Source organism: Felis catus, chromosome A2 (genome assembly GCF_018350175.1).
Source record: "Felis catus isolate Fca126 chromosome A2, F.catus_Fca126_mat1.0, whole genome shotgun sequence".
Taxonomy (NCBI): domain Eukaryota; kingdom Metazoa; phylum Chordata; class Mammalia; order Carnivora; family Felidae; genus Felis; species Felis catus.
In genome coordinates this window covers 101940546-101963396 of record NC_058369.1, presented here as the reverse complement: position 1 = coordinate 101963396, position 22851 = coordinate 101940546, and the positions used below count along the sequence as shown (strand labels likewise).

Here is a 22851-nt window from a genome sequence, read left to right as displayed (position 1 = left end):
ATTTTGTGCGGAAATCTTAAAATGTGTGTTAATTGTCCCTGGTGTATGGGGCTGGAGATGGGAGTCCTGACTACAGCTGCCTTCTCATGAGACATTTAGATATGCCCCGTAGAGTTGATCTGATTTTCCCACCCATGATTTCTTTGCTGTAGTACTATATTATAATTCAGCAGGTTAAGATCCATTTCCAGAAAGGGTTTTTCCTGTATGCCATTTAGCTATGGTATTCAGACTTAATGTGCTTCATAATCACTTGCAAAGCCTGTTACAAATGCAGATTCCCAGACTGCCCAGAGATTTTGGATCATTAGGTAAAGGAATGAGGCCTAGGAATCTGCCTGTTAACACCCCAGAAGATTCCAGTGTACGTGGCCTATAAACAGTACCTTGAGGAACACTGGCATCATGATCCAGAAATAGCTTAAAAGTCCAAGTAGAAGGGGCAGTGTGCTCAGTGATTTTTTTTAAAGTTTTTATTTTTAAGTAATCTCCACACCCAACATGGAGTTCAAAGTTACAACCGGAGATCAAAAGTTGCATGCTCCACCAACTGAGCCAGCCAGGCATCCCTTTTGCTCAGTGATTTTTATTATCTATTATTACATGACAAAGAAATTAAATTGTTAAATACTTTAATAATCGAAAATGAAAACGTTTTAGCAAAGGAAACAATCAACAGTGAAAAGGCAACCTACCGAAAAGGAGAAAGTATTTGCAAACTGTAAAGGGTTAATATTAAGACTATATAAAGGACTCCTACAATGCAATAACATAATTGTCCAATTGAAAAACTGGCAAAGGACTTGAATAGACATTTGTCTAAAGAAGATATGCAAATGGATAGTAAGCATTGAAAAGAGGCTCGACATCACTAGTGATCAGGGAAATGTAAATCAAAATCACAGTGAGATACCACCCCACATCCATTAGGGTGACTCCTACCACAAGAAAGAAAGGAAGAAAGAAAGAAAAGAAAGAAAAGAAAGAAGAAAGAAAGAAAGAAAGAAAGAAAGAAAGAAAGAAAGAAAGAAAGAAAGAAAGAGAAAGGAAGAAAGAAAGAAAGAAAAAGAAAGAAAGGAAGGAAGAAAAAGAAAGAAAAGGTAAATAACAGGTGTTGGGGAGGATATGGAGAAACTGAAAACCTTGGAGTACTGTTGGTAGGATTTTACAATGGTGCAGTCACTGTGGAAAAAAGTATGGAGTTTCCTCAAAAATCAAAAATAGAACTACAATATGATGGGTGCCTGGGTGGCTCAGTCAGTTAAGTGTCTGACTTCGCCTCAGGTCATGATCACGCGGTTTGTGAGTTGGAGCCCCACATCAGGCTCTCGGCTCTCAGCACAGAGCCCTGCATCAGGCTGTCTACTTTTGGCACAGAGCCTGCTCAGATCCTCTGTCCCCCTGTCTCTCTGCCCCTCCCCCTCTCTTGTGCATGTGTGCAAAAGCTTTCTGTCAAAAATAAAACATTAAAAAAAAAAAAAAAGAACTACCATACAATCTATCAGTCCCATTTCTGGATATGTATATATAAAAAACCTGGATATTTGGACACCCTTGTTCATTGCAGTATTATTCATAGCCAAAATCTGGAAGCAACCTAAATGTCCATCAGTGGATGGATGGGTAAAGAAATAAGCTTTGTACATACAATGGAATATTATTCCACCTTTAAAAAGAAGGAAAACCTGTCATAGGTTACAACATGGATGAACCTTGACACCCTTATGCTAAGTAAAATAAACCAGTCACAAAAATGACATACTGCATGATTTCACTTATATGATGTGTCTAAGATAGTGAAACTCATAGAAACAGGAAGAATGGTGTTTGCCAGTGTTGGGGGGGCAGTGGAGGAAATGAGGAATGGTTCAATGGGTATAGAGTTTCAGTCATGCAAGATGAAAAAGTTCTGGAGATCTGTTATATAACAATATACATATAATTAACAATACTGTAATGCATATTAAAAAATTGTTAAGAGGATAAATTTTGTTTTTTACCACAATTAAAAATAACTAAGTGTTAATTAAAAATGAAAAAGTATCAACTGTCCTAATAATTCATGGTGAAATTGGACTCAAGGAAAGACTATAATTTTGTTTCCTTGAACAGTACCTTTTCATGAGAAATTTTGTTGGAAGCTTAAAGCTAAATAAAGTAAATGCATACTTGCAGGGGAGCTGTGTGGGTGTTAAGACTAGAAGTGAGTGGCCTTTCCATGATTTACTGAGTAGAGGGCAAAGCTTACTCATCATGAATGTCATTCCCAAAGCATCTTGTCCAAAAACTTGGATGCCCTCCAGGAGGAAAAGACATGCTGATTATTGGATGCTGTCATTTCAGAGGCATCCAGACACTCCAGCAAAATGTCTTCCTTCCTCTCTCCTGTCCTGGAATTTTAACACTTTCATTTTAGTTTCCTTAAAACATTAAAAAAAATTAATCATTGAGGGACATTGATTGCCAGGACCCTTTCTGATGCAGAGGGAGAACAGGTGGGTTGATTTTGTGGAGTAGCCAGAAGCACTCCTGTGCTAAGCATTCACTCTGGCAGCCAGCATTCTGTGTCTGGACAGAGGCCATTCCTTTAGGTAACAATCTCTCCAGTCTTTCCAGAAACTGGTAGGCAAATGTGGTTGGGTTGGGTTGGTTTGCTCTGCCCCTGAGGATGGCCATTTTCCTGAGTAGGGCAAAGAAAGTGGGGGACAAAAACTAGAGTTACTTCCATATTTACTAATGAGATGAAAATACAATGTTAGGACAGTAAGAACTAAAATAGTCACATTTTCCTCCTTTCTACCCTTTCTTGGTATCTAATGTTAGCCTTTTGTGGGTTTGTGTGTGTGTGTGTGTGTTGTTGTTGTTGTTGTTGTTGTTGTTGTTTTGTTTTCAATGTGTTGGCTCGTTTTTTGGAAACATTGATTATGAAATATTTTGTTTTCTTTTCTGGCTACCTAAGGACTCTATTTCAAATGAAAATTAAAAATAAAAAATTGAGAGCTATTTCCCAGGGCATGGGAGAGAGATCAGGCAAAGAATTACCTGTGGCTAGGCCAATACCCTCATACACTGGAGGGGTTGTGATTAATTCCCCAATTTCCTTCATCTTCCCTGTGATGGGGAACCCTGGCAAGTTCAGGACCCTATGCCAGAGCCCACATACCAAGGGCTACTTAGGCTAAGGGTCAGTCCCAGGGAGGGGACAGAGTCAGGCAGCAGCATAGCCAAAAGCCAACCACAAGATCAAGTCTTAAGCACCAAGGACCTACTTTTCTTCTTTCCTGTGACCCAGAACAGATTAAGAAGCACCAAGGAGTCTGGACCCTCACAACTCTCCCCACCAAACTCTACAGTTAACACATGATCCTTTGTATTTTCTGCCTTCCAATTCTCTTGGGTAGATGGGTGGGTGGGTGGGGTTCCCTGGTTTGGGGTTTCTCGTGCTAATCTTCTCTTTATTGTCCCAATTTTGGTGTATATGCTGCCAAAGTGAGCACATTTATGAAATATTTCTAATCTATAAAGAGACACATAGATGCAATCTATTCACCATCAGTCTTAAAGAGAACACTATGAGTACAGTTGAAGCTCCTATGTACCCCTCTTGAATAATATCCCCCACCCACTTCTGCAGTACTAAATGCCATCTGGAATTTAGTGTTTATCATTAGCCATTTTTTGTACCTTTACTATATAATATTTGTATACTTCAGTTATTTTGTATTTTGTGGTCTCATATTTTATATAGTCGTTTGCAACCTGCTTTTCTCATGCGATCTTCCTTTTTGCTGCTTATACTTCATCTGGGATATTTCTTCCAGCGTTAAACTATTCTCAACACCAGTGTACAATGTTACTGAGTAATAGTGTTTGGCCCCTAAAATACAATTATAAATGGTTTAGGATTGGAAAATTTTATGTGTGTCAGATTAACATACAATTATAGTGTTAACTGTTAAACATTTGTTTTATTTCAGGTTATAATATAACTTATCCTCTCATGCTTTTTCCCTGCCCCTTCTCCCCAAATCATCAACAGTAGAAAAAAGAAGAAGAAGAAAACATGTCAGGACACAAATGGTAAGTAATTTGTTGTCTTTTCTGAATTGGGAGAGACTAATGAAAGAAGAAAGCACATTGTATATGCTCAGTAAATCTGTGTTGCATAGAAAAATCATGATTTAGGGGCGCCTGGGTGGCTCAGTTGATTGAGCATCTGACTCTTTATTTTGGCTCAGGTCAGGATTCCACAGTTGTGGGATCAAGCCCTAAATCAGGCTCCACGCTGAGCATGGAGCCTACTTAAGATTCTCTCTCTCTCCCTCTGCCCTTCTCCCCTGCTCACTCTCTCTCAAAGAACAAAACTAAAAAAATATAAGTAAATAGGTAGATAGAAAGGAATCTGTATAAAAAGAAAAAGAAAAAGAAAAAGAAAAATCAAGAGTCACATTAACAGTAAATAATGTTAGCCGTTATCCAATATGGAGTTTAGTCAAGTTTAAATATCTTTTCTAAATAAATATGGAAACCAAATAACTAAAAATATAAGTTCTTATGTAATGTATATTGTCTTAAGAAATTAATTTACATATAACTTTTCTTTTGAGAATCTAATGGCTTTTCTTACTACCAGTTTTTCAAATGTAATAAGTTGATACTTTTTTTAGCACTATTTTATTTATAGGTTATTAGTGTTATCAGGAAACTTGATATAGGGCAGCTATAAAATAATGAGTGAACACAAACCCAGACTCATTAATTTATAGTCATGACTTCAACCTTCATGAACACTTAGGAGGTAAATATGGTTAGAAGATGATGATGCTGAGTCAAATGTGGTAATCATGGCAATGTTAGCACTGTCATTTACATGCCTATAACACATCTTAGCAGCATATTAAACGTCTTAGAAATTCCAGATCTGCTACAAGCAGTGTTTCTGAACCATTTTGAACTCATGACCGACCAGGCAGGTAGATCTTTGTCATGTTTTATCTCTTGAATTTGTAGCATGAAAAATTGTGATGTGTATTTTCATGTTTCAAATGTACAGTTAATTATAAATATACTTTTAATTTTTTAAGTTTATTATTATTTTTTAGGAATATACTTTTTAATCCTTCCTGTCTCAGTAAAGAAGTAATCAGGCCCAAGGCCTCTGTAGTATCAAATGTCAAACCTTAAAAGAATTTTTGCATGTCTTAAAATGTAACAAGTTTTAAAGGATAATTAATAAATGGCTAAGGGATTTAGTTTCCCTGAGTATCACCATTTGCCAGCTTTGTAACCAAGAGTTGTCAGACTGTTTTCTTAATCGTTCCATCTTGCTTCGTTAAGACAAAGGGGTGGCTGCATCCTGTGACCCTCATACTGGCTGTCATACCCTGGCAGCAGACTAGGGAAGTAGGTAGTCATGCACCTAAGAGAGACAGGAGAGCCCTAAGAAGTGGGCACTTCCCCAAAGTCTTTTTCCTTCTAACTCTGCCACCGCATTGCTTGCTGCTGAAATGCAGTGGCTGCAGAAAACATTGAAATGAGCCCTGGCCTGGATTTTAATCCTGTGTGACTTTGGGCAGAATTCGTAAGCTTTTGAAACCTAAGATACCTCATTTGTTAAATGACAGAGGTGAGGGGTGTTCATTAGATCTCTGAAGTCCCTTTGTCTTTGTCTTTTTTTCAAAATGGAAAATTTTTTTAATCTGTGACCTTTCACAATAAATAAATAAGTACATAAGTAAGTAAGTAAATAAAAGGTACAATACAAAGAAGTCCACCCTATTCCCCACTCCTAAAAATTCTGTTTCCCCAAAATAGTTTTGGAGGGTATATCCTTCCAGTCTTTTAATGTTTTTTTTTTTTTTTAATGTTTAGTTTTGAGAGAGAGAAAGAGACAGAGTGCGAGCCAGGGAGGAACAGAGAGAGAGGGAGACACCGAATCTGAAGCAGGCTCCAGGCTCTAAGCTGTCAGCACAGAGCCTGACGCAGGGCTCGAAGTCACAGACTGTGAGATCATTACCTGAACCAAAGTCAGATGCTTAACTGACTGAGCCACCCGGTACCCCCTTCCAATCTTTTAAAGCACATATTTATAGAGATAGATTTTCTCTTTTACATAAAAGTTATATACTTTTCCACTTGTTTTCTCTGATGTGAGCTCATAGTAAAACAATTTTTAATTCAAGTATAGTTGACACACAGTGTTAATTAGTTTCAGGTGTAGAGCATAGTGGTTCAACAAGTCTATACATATAAAAAGAAACTTTTAAATAAGGCAGAAACCATGAAGGTCCCCCAAATCCTACTCCTCTAATGATAACCTTTGTAAAGAAGTTATCTGAAACCCCTTTTGACTTTTTAAGAATAAATTTGTGTGTGGAAAATTGTAAATGCCATCTGGAAGGAGAGTAGAAATCACCAAGTTTCAAGGTATAGGTATTTTTATGTAGTAATGTAAAGCAACTTATGCTTTAGGACTCAGGTCTGGCACCTTTGGAGTAGTGATAGCATGCAGTGGAAAAAGGTACATGTCTGCAGAGAGGAGAAACAAGGGATCCTGTGTGGACCTGTGCACTAGGAACTCTAGACAGGAGGAGGGTGTAGACAACATGGGGAGATATAGAACACTATGGCAACATTTCTGTCAATATTTGAGGTGCTCTGGTCTTTTACAGAATTTGATTTCATCTCAATTCTTTTTCTAATTTCTTTTTTACATATACTGTGTCCTTCCTGAAAGAATGTTTTTTTTTTTCCTATCTGTATTTTAAACATTTATGTTTAAGAATTTTAAGTTTTAATATCAGGGGCACCTGGTTGGCTCAGTCAGTTAAGCATCCCACTTCGGCTCAGGTCATGATCTCATGGCTCATGAGTTTGAGCCCCACGTTGGGCTTTGTGCTCACAGCTCAGAGCCTGCTTCAGATTCTGTGTCTCTCTCACTCTTTCTGCCCCTTCTCTTCTCTCTCTCTCTTTCTCTCTCTGTCTTTCTCAAAGATAAGTAAACATTTAAAAAAATTTAAATTTTTAGTATCAGAAATCGGTAAAGATTTTTTAATTGTTTTTTATTTTTTAAATTTCATTTGACTGTGATAAGACTACTTAACATGAGATGTGCCCTTTTAACAACTTTTTAAGTGTACAATACAGTTAAGTATAGGTACAATTTTGTACAGCAAGACATCTAGAATTTACTCATCTTGCATAATTGAAACCTTGCACCCCTTCAGTAATGGTTTCCTATTTCCCTCTCACCCCATCCAGCCTCTTGGTAACCACTGTTTTCCTTTCTGATTCTATGAGTTTGACTGTTTTAGGTACCTCTAGGAACCATTTTAAATGTGCTATTTTTCAACCCCTTATCTGTACTTTTCTGCCATCACTTCACTGTCGGCTCTAATGCTAGAGTGGAGAGAACATTGGTGTCTGGCCTTATCTCTATAACTCCCTGGGCTGCTTGAACCAGGCACCCTGCCTAGTTTGGCCTTACTTTCTCCACTTGGAAAAGGAGTATGTCCAACCTGCTGGTAGCTAAACTCTTCAAGGTTTAGCTTCTCAATTTCCTGCAAAAGCCACTTGATTTCCTCACTAACTTTTAAGGTTTCACAGTAAGAGTTGGTTGACTTTTTTGGTGTAATAACCACATAAGAAAGTATCTATATGTTTGTTAATGTTATTATATAATGGTTAGATAGATTTGTTCACACTAAAATAGCTTAATATTTATGAAAGTCATGAATAAGATACCTCTTTAAATGTTTTTTTAGCAGTTATCCCTGGGACTTACAGGATCGATATACTCAAGATAAGTCTGTAGTAAATAAGATGCAGCAGAAGTATTGGGAAACGAAGCAAGCCTTTATTAAAGCCACAGGGAAGAAAGAAGATGAGCATGTTGTTGCCTCTGATGCAGACCTGGATGCCAAGCTAGAGGTGAGCTGGTCACCTGGGCAAGCCTAGGTGAGCTTTATATCTGAAAACATATCGCAAACTAGTTCTTGAGGAAAATCTAGGATGAGGAAAATTCAATTCCAGAATATATATATAGTTTTTTATTTGAGAGAAAGAGAAAGAATCTTAAGTAGGCTGTAGGCTCCACACTCAGCACGGAGCCCAACGTAGGACTCGATCCCACGACCCTGGAATCGTGACCTGAGCTAAAATCAAGAATCGGGTGCTCACCCAACTGAGCCACCCAGGTACCCTAATCCCAGCATATTTTTTAAAAACCTACAAATTCTTGTGTAACCACTAGTATGCTTCAGTTAATTTGTTTTTCAAGTTTGTGGCTGGATTGCATGGTAAGTGGTAAATTCTCAATAAATGCTTGTTGAAAAAAGTTAATGGAATCAGAAACCCACTGCACATGGTATTACACTAGGGTCAGGCAAATACTTACATTCTAAAAAAGGGAAAAGATGATAGCACAAGATCCTAGTAGAGTCTAATAAAATTCTTGAATGAATTAACTAAGCAGATATTTAGTTAGATTACTTAAAAATACAGTAAGTTGAATTCCTATCTGGTTGATTCCCAAATACTAATATAACTAGTAGAAGGCCCACTAACTCCCTATCTTGTTAGACATTCTGCTAATAGTTTAGATTAAAATTTAAAAAGCCTACTTATCACTTCTGTGAGGAACAGTACACGACCTGATAAGAATTCAAAATGATCTGTAAATTTAACATCAAAGCTAGGGAGTGCCTGGGGTCTCAATTCGTTGAACATCCAACTCTTGATTTCTGCTCGGGTCATGATCCCAGGGTCATGGGATTGACCCCCGCTTTGGGCTCCACACACAGTGGGAGCTTAAGCTCTGCTTGAGATCCTCTCTCTCCCTCTCTCCTCCTTTCCCTTTGCCCCTCTCCCCCACCCCCTCTCTCAACAAACAAACAAACAAGCATATAAGCTAAAGATAATGAACTGCACATTTAACAGGACTAGAGTAAAAAGCCCAGGATTTCAAAAGGTTATACTGGAACAGAGAGGCTTAAGGGGACCTATATTAGTTCTTGATTGTATAGAAAGGTCTGTCATGTGGGAGAAGGATAATTCATTCTGTGCCTCTGAGGGGAGAACCAGACCCAGGGCCCCTGTTCATAGTATGTATCTTTCATGAAAATATCCCAAATGTTTATGCATTTGTCTGCCTTACTTCCACTAACAGATCAAATTCCGTGTCAGCCTTATTCACCATAGTATCCTCAGCCAGACACACTATACACATTCAGTAAATACTAACTGAATCAGTATGCGTGTTAATGCAATAAATATCAGTTCCCAGCCCTTTCCCCTGTCTCTGGAATTGTTCAAATTGAAGCTAGGTTTGATGGGAATGTTCTAATGGAGATTGCTAACAGTGGAGAAAAGTAGAACCAGGAGGCATCTGTTCTGATTTTAGTATTCTGCATATAATTGAAATGATTATAAATTGCATATGCTTTTCACATCTTGTACCTTTATTATTTTTCTTTTTAACCCAGTAAATACAAGTATTATTCAAAAAGGAATTCAATATGTAATTATTAGTTCATTAAACACAATATGGTAATTTTATTTTTATGCTTATTCGCCCCTGGCAGCATTTTTGCTGAACCAACTGTACTTAAATCAAAATAGCTGCTGTCCGAGGCACATAACATCCACAGTACTTAGCTGAGACTAATAATGTTACACAATAGAGGTGTTGCAAAAATGTTCAAACTAGTATTGATGTTTGTAGAGAGCATGGATTCCATCAATAAAACATATGTAAATGATGTGGAAACCATTTTGATGTGTTCTTACCCTAAGTTATCCACAGAACACTAGTTTATGAAACAAGAACTTTGGGGCGCCTGGGGGGCGCAGTCGGTTAAGCGTCCGACTTCAGCCAGGTCACGATCTCGCGGTCCGGGAGTTCGAGCCCCGCGTCGGGCTCTGGGCTGATGGCTCAGAGCCTGGAGCCTGTTTCCGATTCTGTGTCTCCCTCTCTCTGTCCCAAAAATAAATAAACGTTGAAAAAAAAAATTAAAAAAAAAAAAAAGAAAGAAACAAGAACTTTTATTCTGCCAGCATAAGAAAAGTTTATTGCCAAGTTATAATAATGGTCAGATTCTACTATAATCTGTTGGGAAGTTAATATAGATAGAAATGTTGCACTAAGTTTAAATATGTGTCAAGAATTAGCTGTTAATGAAATATTTTCTCAAAAACAGCTCTTAAGAACAGACAAAAGTAACCTGTGATGGCAGGTCTTTTAGTGAGTGCCACAACATAGTAGATGGTCTTTGGTTTCTTAGTTTGGATGTGGTGAGAAGATTGTAGGCCTGCAGAAGTGGACATTCCAGAGGTGCGCATTTTATTGCACTTATTTTTTTTAAGTTTATTTATTTTGGAAGAAGTGAGCAAGCAAGGGCATGACTGGGGGAGGGGCAGAGAGACAGGGAGAAAGAGAACCCCAAGCAGGCTCCATGCTGTCAGCACAGAGCCTGACATGGGGCCCCATCTCATGAACTGTGAGGTCCGTGACCTGAGCCAAAATCGAGTCAAACACTCAACTGACTGAGCCATCCAGGTGCCCCAGTTGCATTTAATTTACACCTCAGTTTTTAAAAAAAAATGAACAGTGACATCAGAACATACTTTTTGTTTTTTTTTTAAATTTTTTTTTTCAACGTTTATTTTTATTTTTGGGACAGAGAGAGACAGAGCATGAGCGGGGGAGGGGCAGAGAGAGAGGGAGACACAGAATCGGAAACAGGCTCCAGGCTCTGAGCCATCAGCCCAGAGCCCGACGCGGGGCTCGAACTCCCGGACCGCGAGATCGTGACCTGGCTGAAGTCGGACGCTTAACCGACTGCGCCACCCAGGCGCCCCAGAACATACTTTTTGAACTTCTTGGTCCTATATTCAGGAATTACTATGTGTTGGTGGTTTGTGACCCAGAATCCTGATATCAAGCATTTGTTAAGGAAGAGATTCAGACTGCTGATTCTCTGTTTTCTTTTATGGTAAAGGTTTTTCTTTTCCCTCTCGCTCTTTTCTAAATAGAGGATACAGTGTAATGAAATAAGATATAGCAAAATTTATATTCTTCATGACCAGGTTTTATCATGTTAAGCATTTCAGGAATGGTTTTTAATCTTTTAAGTATATATGCATGCATCTCTTTTTATTAGATAATTGGTCATGTTTATTATGACACACATCCTCTGTTTTAACTCAAACAGTGAAGTACTTTATAATACCAACACATAACTATTACATCACCATGGCCAATAAGATCAAAGAGAGGGGGAAAAGTTTTGCTCTGGCTCATTTAGGTGGCTCTTCAGAGACAGAATATTTGCTAGGTTTTCCGACTGATACCAGCCCTGGTCTCTGAGTTGGTAAACAGAGGGTAGAGACAGTGTGAAGTATCTGTTTGATTTTCTCTTGAGCTTGTTTGGGTTTCTGAAGCAAAGACCAGGACCACTGTTGGTTAAAATCTAATTAGATTCTTCTCAGTATCACCCACCTGCTTTTCCATTAACTTCCTCTGATACGGCCTTGGCATTACATTAGATTTCAAATTATCTGTATATCTTATGAAATCATTGGGAAAATGAATGATCAGGGCTACTAGCTAAACTCCGTTTTACCAGATGTCTTCTAAATTAAATATTCAGCTGGTTGATTTTTGTTGGCTTTTTATAGAGTTGTTTAAGCATGCCATAAAATACATTAGGATCACAAAATAAGCTAATGTTGTGTTTTAAATATGATGCTTAATTGAGGGATCCACATTTGAAAAAAAGACATCAAGTGGGAGAAGAAATAAATTAACTTATGAATGAATATTGGGTCTCTGGTTTACCGAGTCCTCTAATTGGTGCCTTCGTTTAGGATTTCTGTTTTTCAGCTATTATTTCAGTAGTCTGGAGGAAATTATTGTTCTGGAGATCTTAATTAAGATCACAAAGATGATGGATTCCAATAAATATAGAATAATATGAGCATATTTTTAAAGACTCTGGTCACAGTTCCTGCATAGTTTACCACATAACACCAAGCATACTTAGGCTTGCAATCTTATGTTTAGTGAGCAAATCAAACACTATAGTTATGTTCAGTATAATAATTTTTATTTCACTGCTGTCTGGTTTTTTTTTTAACATTTTGTTTGTGTTTTTATTATAGCTGTTTCACTCGATTCAGAGAACCTGTTTGGACTTGTCTAAAGCAATTGTACTCTATCAAAAGAGAATATGTTGTAAGTATGCCCTAAGTATACATATTGATCAGATAAACAGTGAGAAATAGGATATTTTGCCTTAATACATCATTTCATATGTTTAGGAAGTAAGACAAGGAAATTACTATTGAGGAGCGCTGTCTTTGGTCTTTAATTGGTGGGAAGGAGGGTCTCTAATAATTTTATCAGAAATTCTTTACATAGGTTGTATATCATTCAATGCAAATAACTAGAACAAGAACTTTATATTGGGTCTCCCATGGGTAAGTACATATCATTTATTTTCCTAATTATAAAAAAGTTTTCTCAGTTTTATGTCTGGGTTTTAAAAAAAAATTGGTGTTGTTTTTATTTGATTGCCCTGGCTCTCTTATATCCAGGTTTGTTCCTCTTAAAATGGAGAGAGAAAGCACATATAGGTAATTCCTTGACTATATTTTGACAATAGTGCTTCCTCATGAGCATTTTTTATGTTGGATATTGGATTATTGGGAAATAGGATTCTGCCTTAAAGTTATTACTCAGAGTTATCTCTGAAATGCTAAATATCAAGTTATGTGTTAATAGTTTTAAAATGTCCATTCGTAGATGATTTAATAGTATAATTTCTATATTTCTGAGACTAGAACATGGGAAGGTTTTCTGTTTCTGACTTCTGCTAGACCTCTTTCCAATAATCACAAAGTAACAACTGATGATTTTCCTTCATTAGTCTTTAATTAGGACTCTTTGGGGGAAAGTACAAAATCCTAGGACTTAGAGGCAGAATTTGATAAATTTTGTATGTTACTGTTTACTAAGTTAAGACTTCTGGGCTATAGCTTCATAGTCTTGAGTTCTGAGTAAATCAAGACACAGGACATACATCCCCCACCGTTTCTCTATCCCACATCCAGTTAGTCTTAAATGCTGGTTCATTTTGTTGCCTGAATAGCATTCAGTCTCCTTCCTCTCTCCATCTTAGTCTCCATCCTCTCACTATCTTAGTTCATGCCACCACCGTCTATCACTGTCCTACTTGATTTGCTTCAGCTTCCTAAATGATCTCCTTGCCCTCTCCAGCCCATTGTCTATACCACAGTCAAAGAGCTCCCAATGGTCTAAGCTGGGACAATTTGAATAGCAAAATAAATAACAGTAGTTCTGGATTATAACCAATAAAGTAAAGTAAAGTAAATATCCATTAAGTCAGTGTGGAAATAGACAAACAGGGGAGAATAAACAGCTCTTCCTTATAAAATAATTTCAGTTAATAAATACAGAAGGAATGAGGAAACCACAAAATCATCATTAGGCAAATACCACAGTAAGAATTGTGGCAGGCAAGGTTCCCTGAAAGGTGGCACAATTAATGGGTGAAAGTTTGAGGAGAAACTGGGTATTTTCACAGTGTCATGTATTTCCTTCCAAGATTTTTAATAATTACAAAAGAAAGAAATCATAATTTTACAGTGGAGAAACCCAGTAGACACCACCTGAATCAAGTGATCCAGATTGATACCAGTAGTGACAATGTGTTGTTAGTATCATGTAGCCCTGGTATCATGCACTAAGAAGGCCACTCCACCTGTGTGGTTTCCTTCCCCAAAATCTGTAACCCCAGTCTAATTGTGAGAAATAAGACAAATCCATGTTGAGAGACATTCTACAAAATATCTAACCAGTACTCTTTTTTTTTTCTTATTTTTTTTTTAATTTTTTTTTTCAATGTTTATTTTTTTGGGGATAGAGAGAGACAGAGCATGAACGGGGGAGGGGCAGAGAGAGAGGGAGACACAGAATCGGAAGCAGGCTCCAGGCTCTGAGCCATCAGCCCAGAGCCTGACGCGGGGCTCGAACTCACGGACTGCAAGATCATGACCTGGCTGAAGTCGGACGCTCAACCGACTGCGCCACCCAGGCGCCCCTCTAACCAGTACTCTTAAAGGGCATGAAGGTCATGAAAGACAAGAAAGGCTGAGGAACTGTCACAGATTGAAGGAGATGGAATCTCGATAACTCAGTTCAAGGTCGGATCCTGGATTAGATCCTAGAAGAAAAAGGACATTCATGGGAAAACTAGTAAAATTCAAATAAAGTTGTGGTTTAGTTGATAGTACTCTACCAATGTTAATTTCCTAGTTTTGAAAATTGTACCATGATTATGTAAGATACTAATATTAGGAGAAGCTGAAAAGGGTATACAGGAACTCTATTCTATTTACAGTCTAAGCCTAAAATTCTTGCAAAATAAAAAGCTTTAAAAATGTACATTGAATCAAGATCCAGACTTCCATACCATAGTCTATGAATTCCTACATGATCTGGCCCAGCTCACCTCTCCAGCCACTTTTGCCCTTAGCCACCATGCTACCTGAGGCCTTTTACTCTCACTATTTCCTATGTCTGGAATGTTCCTGCCCTAATTATCTTAAGAGTGGCTCCTTCTTGGCTGGGGGGGATGGGCTAAATGGGTAATGGGTACTAAGGAGGGCACTTGTTGGGATGAGCACTGGGTATAATATGTAGGTGATGAATCATTAAATTCTACTCCTGAAACCATAATTACACTATATGTTAACTAACTTGGATTAAAAAAAAAAAAAAAAAGAGCCCATTCAGGGTTCTTCTTGCCATTCAGAGCCCAGCTTAGTGGTCACCTGCTCAGAGAGGCTTTTCCTGATCACCTAGCCCAAAGCAGCTTCTCTTACTCCCCTCTTCTTACTGCTCTATCTGGTATTTTTCTTTTTGGGTTTTGTATTTGTGAGTACGTATTTTTTTTTATTTTCTGTCTCCTGCCACATGAACAAAAGCTCCATAAGAGCAGGGACCTTGTGTGTCTTGTCTGTCTCTCTATTCCCAGTGGCAAGAACAGTGCCTAGTATGTATTAGATCATCCATAAATCTGTGCTGAGTGAATTAATGCTGCCAATCTAATTGGTTTTAGTTCCCTTTTTAGGAAACATCTGAAAATCTAATCAGCAATTAAATATTAATAGGGTTTTTTTGTGTGTGTCTGAATTCTTAAGTCCTGGTTAAGTTAAACCTTGTAAGTGGAAACTGGCGAGTTATCTGATACCTGTGTTGCACCTGAATTTTAAAGCTCCCTAAATTAATTTCAGTATTTGAATTTTAAAATCAAAATTAAGAAATGGGCATCCCTTCTTGGAAAATAATAGTCATCACTAAGTAATCCAAGCTGGAGTCTGATGAGGCTCAAACGTTTTCTGCCTCCCTCTGAACAACACTGCCAATTAATTAGAGTCCAGCTCTTGAAACCATTTCGCACCCTAGATTTAGTCCTCAAGTGCATAAAATAACAAAAAGTAATTTTTCAAATGCTTCAACCTGCTGAGGTTTATTCAGGAAAGAGTACATTTCACCAACTGTGTAATTGTGTAGGTGCCATGAATAGTTTCTTCCTAGCCTTAAGCTAAATATGTTCATTTATATGTGACTTGAGACTTCAAGGTAAAAAAAAAAAAAATGACAGTAGCCTCGTGCTATTATGAACAAAAATGTGAAGTTGCTCTCCGTAGGGACATACTCGTTGTGGAATCGAGTCCCGTATCAGTAAGTAGAGAGAAGGAATAGAAGGTAATATAAAACAACAAAACTTCTTATAATTATAGGGTTTTTTTTAAGCTACATAGAATCATGGCTAAGCATTTAAAATGAAACAAAGTGGGATAGGAAGTGGTGAGGAAAAATAAAGTGAAATAAAGTATATGAGGATAATAAGGCAAAAATTATAGTTAATTTAATTTTACGAGCACTTAATAGTACCCTGTATAAGACGTTATGCTCACCCTGGGGAGTGCATAGTTGGATGAGGTCCCTGTCCTGAGAAGGTTAGAGTGTCAAGATATAGAAGACACACGCCCGACCCCAACAACCTAATACCAGAAGCCAAGAGGGCGCTGCTGTCACAGAGAAACAGGGATCAACTACTTCATAGGGAAGTAGTCTTTGAGCAGACTTTGACTCAATGTGATTCTTGAGGGGCAGAGAGGAAGGAGGATAGTCATTTATTTCTCAGGAAGAATGGATTCCAGAAACGTCTTCCTCTGGAAAGTTTCATGTGAACTACAGTCACAGATTAATAAGGAAGCAGTAACAAGTGTAACCTTCACCTTTGGATTTGTGTTTCCTGGCTAATGCTCTCATTGGAGTGGTTGTGTCAGGAATGGGGTGCATTCTGAAGGAATTCTGGATTGTTTATGAAAATGGACAAGAATCCTAGTAGCATTCAAAAAACATTTTTAGAGACACATGATGTGTAAATGCATAAATAAGTAAATGTGAAATCAGAGTAGTGGTCAAAGTCAGTCCCTAGAAGGGCTATATTTTGAAAAGAAAACATTTAGGAAGCTCAGTGTCATTCTTTGCTCAGCTGTTGGTAAATGTGGGTTTGGCACCAGTGGCTGTGTAACAGCCCACTATTCCATTGTTTGGATACACACTAGTTTATAAATCAGTCCCCAGGGTAGAGAAAGAAAGTGTTTTGCTGCTATAAATATTGATGTTTTGATTACTTTTCTGTCTGCAGCTTTGTGCCCATTTCACTAAATCCTTGGAAAGTGCTAACAGTAGAAGTGCAATGTCAAAAGATAACATAGAATTCTGTGACATGTTATGTTTACTGTCAAATGAATCTGCAGAAAGCTGTACCAATAACTGTCTCACCAGCAGTGTCATCTGAGGTTGTCTTTAAAAATAAGGCCAGGATTAGACATGACCAATTCATGGTTCCAGCTCTGCATTTAAAAACCCCACTGAGACTTCAACCCGATTACCTGCCCACCCTTGATCCCCACTCCCACTTCCAACCAAAAACTCATGTCATGAATAAGGTATGGAATTGCTTTGCAATCAAGTAGAATGTACCTCAGAAAGCAGAGATCAAAAAGCCAGTGAGAGAGAGTAAGCAGAGGAAACCGGCCCTATATTATAGGCAGCCACAAAAGATTCCCACAGTCATACTTGACAAACCCAACTTTCTTTATTTCAGCTCGAAGCGGCACATTATCGGCTCGCTTTTCAGTGCAGAGGTCATTTTCTGGTTCTGATTACAGGGCACCAAACCCACTGACAGATGTACTCAAGTGAATTTGATCTCTCCTTTTGCAAATGGAGGGACAGCATGAAAGTTAAATGGTGGTGGGGGGAGGGCTTACCTTGTAGCTTGCCACGTGGATTTAATTTCATCCCGTCTTTCCCTCTAAAAGAGAGAGGAACTTGTGGTGGGTCTCTCCTCTCTGTAATAAAAATGCTCATTGTTCATGGCTCCTTTTGGTCTTTTCTTCATCAGTCTTGTCTCAAGAAGAAAACGAACTGGGAAAATTTCTCCGATCCCAAGGCTTCCAAGACAAAACCAGAGCAGGAAAGATGATGCAAGCAACGGGAAAGGCCCTCTGCTTTTCTTCCCAGCAAAGGTGTGTGGCCTTCACTGGGGCTCCACTGGGGGGTCAGCAGAGAATCTGGCGTCTACCCAGCCATGGAGGGGACTCTCCTGTTCTTTAGAAGTCTCTCCCCTGCGACTGAGGAGCTACTCTGTTCTCAGTTATTAGTCTGTATTTAACTCTCTGATTAAGATAACATGTATGATTTTTTTTACTCCCTATTAATTTTTAAGTTTTTTCGTTTTTTTCATATTTCTTCTGGTCTGTAGGGAGCGTTTCATTTGGCAATCACTCTGAGTGCTGCCTAGGGTTATGTTTGACCTTCAGCATTGCCCATAGCAGTCAGGCTGATCCCCTTCCAGCCTCTGATTAAAGCAGGAGCCTAATGAGACCAGGTGGAAATGTTCCCTGTCTGCTCTCTGTAGGCCAATTAACTTTGGAGAGGTAGTGGTCATGATTCCCGGACCCATTCTGCTCAGACCCTGGACCAGCAACATCAGCAGTATCCCCTAGAAGCTTGTTAGAAATGCAGAATTTAGGCTCCATCTCACAACTGCTGAACCCAAATCTGCATTTTAACAAGATCTTCCCGGTTGATTTTGATGCACATTTAGGTTTGAGAAGCTCTGGTAGAGAGGAAATTGTGGCAGAGAAGTGACATTTTTTTAACACTCTCATGACTCATTTTATGGTTGGTGTAGAATAAGCAGGAGCCCCTGCATGCAGTTGCATTTAGTGCCTGAGGAAAGTGGCGCTCCTTCTCCATTCCTCTTCCTCCAGTCACTAATTAGCCTAAACATGTCACTAATATTAGGCAAGATTATACCTACATAAGACATGTAGGTAGTTTCCAAAAATTTTCAGGTTACAAACATTTTGCTTCCTCCAATTGTCCAAAAATTTCTTCTCTTAATTTCTTCTTCTTTTGGTCCCTGTGGGCCAAGAGCAGGCCATCAGCCTGTTACACAAGTTTCAATGAAAACCTGGAAAAGGTGGGGTGGAAGGAAGAGACCAACTGTGTCACTTTCCCGTGGTCCTACTCCTGGGCACGTTGGCTCTCCCTAATAACATCTGGACCCTGACTTTGTGGGCAGTGCCAACTTTCATAGTTGAATGAAGCTATGTCCAATAGTTCTGCACTTGTTTTCCAAGAAAAGTGTTTGCTTATAATTTTCAGTTGTACCTTTTAATCAATCTTGTTTATAATCATTTTTCCTTGTAAAAATACTACTGAAAAAATTTAAAAGAGTCAAGTCCAAAGGAGAAAATTAAAAAGCAATTAAAAATTTCCTAATACAGATGACCCACATGTAATGCTTTGATAGGTATTTTCTATGCATATATACTTTCCCCAGCCTTACCAAGATAATTGGTTCTCAATAAATCTTTCAAAGAGTAAATTCTCATGTGTTAAACATATACTTATCACTAATTTCAGTGGGAAAAATTCTTATACATACCTGTATGCCAAGTTGTACATCAGCTTATGGGAAACAAAGCCAAATCCCTGGACACAATCACTGTAAGAGTTGCCATTACTGATCACATAATTACTTTATAACATGGCTATCCAGTTACACCATTTCAGAGTTGTGTACCAAATTATCTCCCAGAATACACATGTGGTACCTTAAGTTTATATAATCTAACCTTTGGATATAAACAAAAACAGTAAAAGAAATCAACAGAAACAATGCAAAGAGTACTTAAAAGTATCACCACTATAAACTAGCAAACTGCACTATATCCAGAATTTAATGCAGCTTGGACAACTTTAAAATTTGGAAGGTGACCTCCTGCAAGGTGGCCCTGGTTTCACAGCACTCAGCTGCTGACCGGGCACATGACATCCACACCAGTCCTCCTAAATATGGACAAAGGAGATGATGACATAAAACTCTGACAAAGTTGAATTTTCAGATCTCGAATGGATGTAATTTGAAATATGCTGGGATATATTTTTAATAGAAACAGTGTCACACCAGACAGTTTTTTTGGAGTACTGCTTGCTGATCACTTAGCAAATTGATTTTTTGATCAAATAGCCATAACACCTTTTGTTCTCCATGTATACATTTTAAAAAACAACTATAGCATAGTGTTCCAGGGCATTCCACAATACGCTTAACCCGAGCCCTTCTGTTTATTACTTGGGTCACTTCCACATTTTCCTGCTAAATGATAAATGTCTTTGGAGTAGACCTTTATTTAGGCAGTTTATTAATTATTCCCCTTGTGTAGGTTTTCATCAATGAAAATGTGTACCAGTCTTCCACTAAAGCTTGGTATTTCTGGTTATTGAGTTTTTCCTTGGTCTAGACTCAGTCCTTGGTACCACAAATGAACAGGTTTTCACCTTTCTAATCTTGTGTGAAGCAAGTTACAGAAAAAAATGGAAGTGATTTTGTATGCTTTTTTCTTTCCTTCAAGATCTTAACATCTATCATCATGTCATTACCTCTTCAAAGGTTTCTGTCTAACTTTACAACAGTCAAAGAAATTGAGAATATTTTATTCATAAGACTCTTTCAGCCAGTTTAGGGAAATTGGCAAGGTCCAAGGGAAGAGAAGAAGGAGTCCAGAAATGAACAGGATTCTTAGGCGGACAGCTGAGGACTCTTTCTCTCTTTAAATAGAAGTCTCCAGTTTTATAAACCTTCACACCAGCATTTGTTTTACTGACTTATTTGATAGTCATTGCTACAACTGTGCATTCAATTTGATGAAAGGTGGGTATTAAATTTAATCCAATGGTGATAAAGGACAAGCTTACTTTATGGCACCATAATATGTCTTTGAAAACCACCTGCAACACTTTGGTAGGATGATATGAGCAAACTACTTTTAGAGAAGTGCTGACTATTTAAAAACAATGCTTTACAGAAAAGAGGAAAACTGGAGAAAATAATAAAGGGTTTTTTTCTTAAACAGTTTATTGGCCCATCTGTAATCTTCCTGTGCTCTACACATGTGAGGCACTGCAGAAGCTGGTGGAGATGCCAAGCGCTGACTTCAGCTCACTAACACCACTGTTCCCTTCTGCTAAATAAGTTTGCATTTCAGTTGAGATGTAATTCTTCATCTTATTTTTATGTTTTGAACCTGTGCCCTGCAAGTTCATGCAGACAACTGTATCTTAAGAGTGTAATTCATGTAATGTTACTCATCTTGGGTAGGAAGATGGGAGAAGCAGTATTTCCCTCCCCTGTAAAATATTGCATCCAAAGTTTGATATGCCTCAAACATTTTTTTTTACTTAATAAATGATGATATGTTACAACTAATAATTATTTTCTATCCACTTCATTGTATGGTATACATTCATTTATGGTAGAATCCTTAAGTTTTGTTTCTTTTATAAGGCTCAATCCTATAACCTATCTGAATGTACCTAACACAGTAGATCCACAGTGCTTCTCTCCCTTCCTAGACCATTTAAAAATTCTTCTGTTCATGCTTTATTCTCTGTGACTGTGGGAGCAGAACTCCTAGCATTTGGAGAGTAATCCAACAATGACCTAGCCAGGGAGACCCTAGTCAAATACAAGTCCACCCCTTCTCAAAGAGCCAGGCTTCAGAGGAGCAGAAGCAGGGAATGCCAAGAATAGAAATGGGAAATGGTTATGCCTTGACCCTTCTCCATGAACGCAGGATTGGTTCCAACTCCAGACAGGTATTCTTTGCCCAGACATGAAACCACCCCCAACAGTACTGTTGGAAACCCTTCCCAATGGTACATTCAAGTAACAGTTATCTAAGGAATGAGTACATGGGTAATCATTTCTGGTGAACTCATCAGTTCATACATTTCAATTATCCATCAAATATTTCTGCAGCATTGTCTATATTCTAGGCACTGTTCTAGGCTCATGAGTTTAAGATTGGTAAACTGTCAAGGATGCAAACTGATGGCCTGCTTAGTTTCAAGATTATGGCTTTATCCTCTTGTCTAGGTTGGCCTTGCGAAATCCATTGTGTCGATTTCACCAAGAAGTGGAGACTTTTCGGCACCGGGCCATCTCAGACACTTGGCTGACGGTGAATCGCATGGAGCAGTGCCGGACTGAATACAGAGGGGCATTATTATGGATGAAGGATGTGTCACAGGAGCTTGATCCAGACCTCTACAAGCAAATGGAGAAGTTCAGGAAGGTAGGATATTTTATGAAGGTTACCAAGAGGGGTACCTGCTGAAAGGTAATGAGGTGTGATTTGAATCACTCTAGTGAAGAAGACATAACTCAAAAGCACCAAGGATGCAATTAATCATCACCAGTGTCTTTTTATGTGACAGAATACCAATTAATGTGATATATAATTCTCTAAGGGTAAGATAGAAGAGACAGCTGGAAATTGCTGGGATTTAGTAACTAGTTCTAATTGAAGTCGGATTTTCATATAATGTACACTTTTTGTAAGGTTGTCACTTCAAAATGCTTTCTCATGCATAACTAAAAATCAAGATTAGATCAAATGAAAGTGGGAAGTGAGGGCAGGCTATTGGAGAAATCTTTTTTAATTGCTAATGAGTATTAAAATTAATAGAATAATAATGTTCCTTTGTTTTGTGAAGTGGTTGAGAAGCAGTGGGGTTTGGTTGTGGGATTAACTAATGTGGCATCTGCAATAGACCACTTCAGAAATTTGTCTGAGGAAAATAGATTGCTGAGGAGGTGGGTATGCTCTTAAATTTCCCTGAAATAACTGGTGAGTAGCAGAAGAACAATATTCCCTTGTTTTTTTAATTCTCTTGCGTCAATTTAGCTGTTTGGAGATTTGGCCATACGAAGACAGATCCTACCACTAGGTGGCAGTCATATACTGAGTATTTATGAATATGCAATGACTTTTTGTTGTGTACAGTCTTGGTAGTTCTTTGTTTGGTTGATTTGGATGTATTTCAGGATGTGAAAGAAAAAAAAATCAAGCAAGTGTTAGGTTTGACATAATATTGTGTCAATTATCTTACTCATTTCAAATGATCCATTTGTAATTAGTGATGTTGCTTAAAATCCCAAGGTTTCTTTTTAGGTACATCGTGGAGTTGTAAATGGGAAACCCTGCTAGAGCGTAGGAGGTTGTGGATGTGTGTGTGTGTGTGTGTGTGTCTGTCTGTGTGTCTGTGCGATGGGGGAAAGGAGGGACCTTCTGTTGCTTAAGAATAGGGTCACCAATTCTTGGCTTAGTATTAGATTGATACAGATTCTTTTAAAAGCCAAATTTTATTTTCGTTTGCAATTTGGAATCCCTCTTTAT

General features: G+C 38.2%; 1 protein-coding gene across 24 annotated transcripts in view; it reads left to right on the top strand.

The window, feature by feature from the left end:
- The window catches only part of ICA1 (islet cell autoantigen 1), a 150366-nt gene that overhangs the window by 17636 nt on the left and 109879 nt on the right, over nt 1–22851 (top strand). For 11 of the 24 annotated variants that reach the window (XM_023250393.2, XM_023250382.2, XM_023250380.2 and 8 more), the window contains exons 2-6: nt 4043–4080; nt 7764–7929; nt 12160–12232; nt 17505–17628; nt 21549–21747. In XM_023250393.2, the coding sequence (XP_023106161.2) occupies nt 4043–4080; nt 7764–7929; nt 12160–12232; nt 17505–17628; nt 21549–21747 (600 nt within the window). Of the gene's footprint in view, nt 1–3977; nt 4081–7763; nt 7930–12159; nt 12233–17504; nt 17629–21548; nt 21748–22851 lie in introns of all 24 variants that reach the window. The other 13 variants (XM_023250388.2, XM_045052415.1, XM_023250387.2 and 10 more) reach the window with 5 other exon arrangements.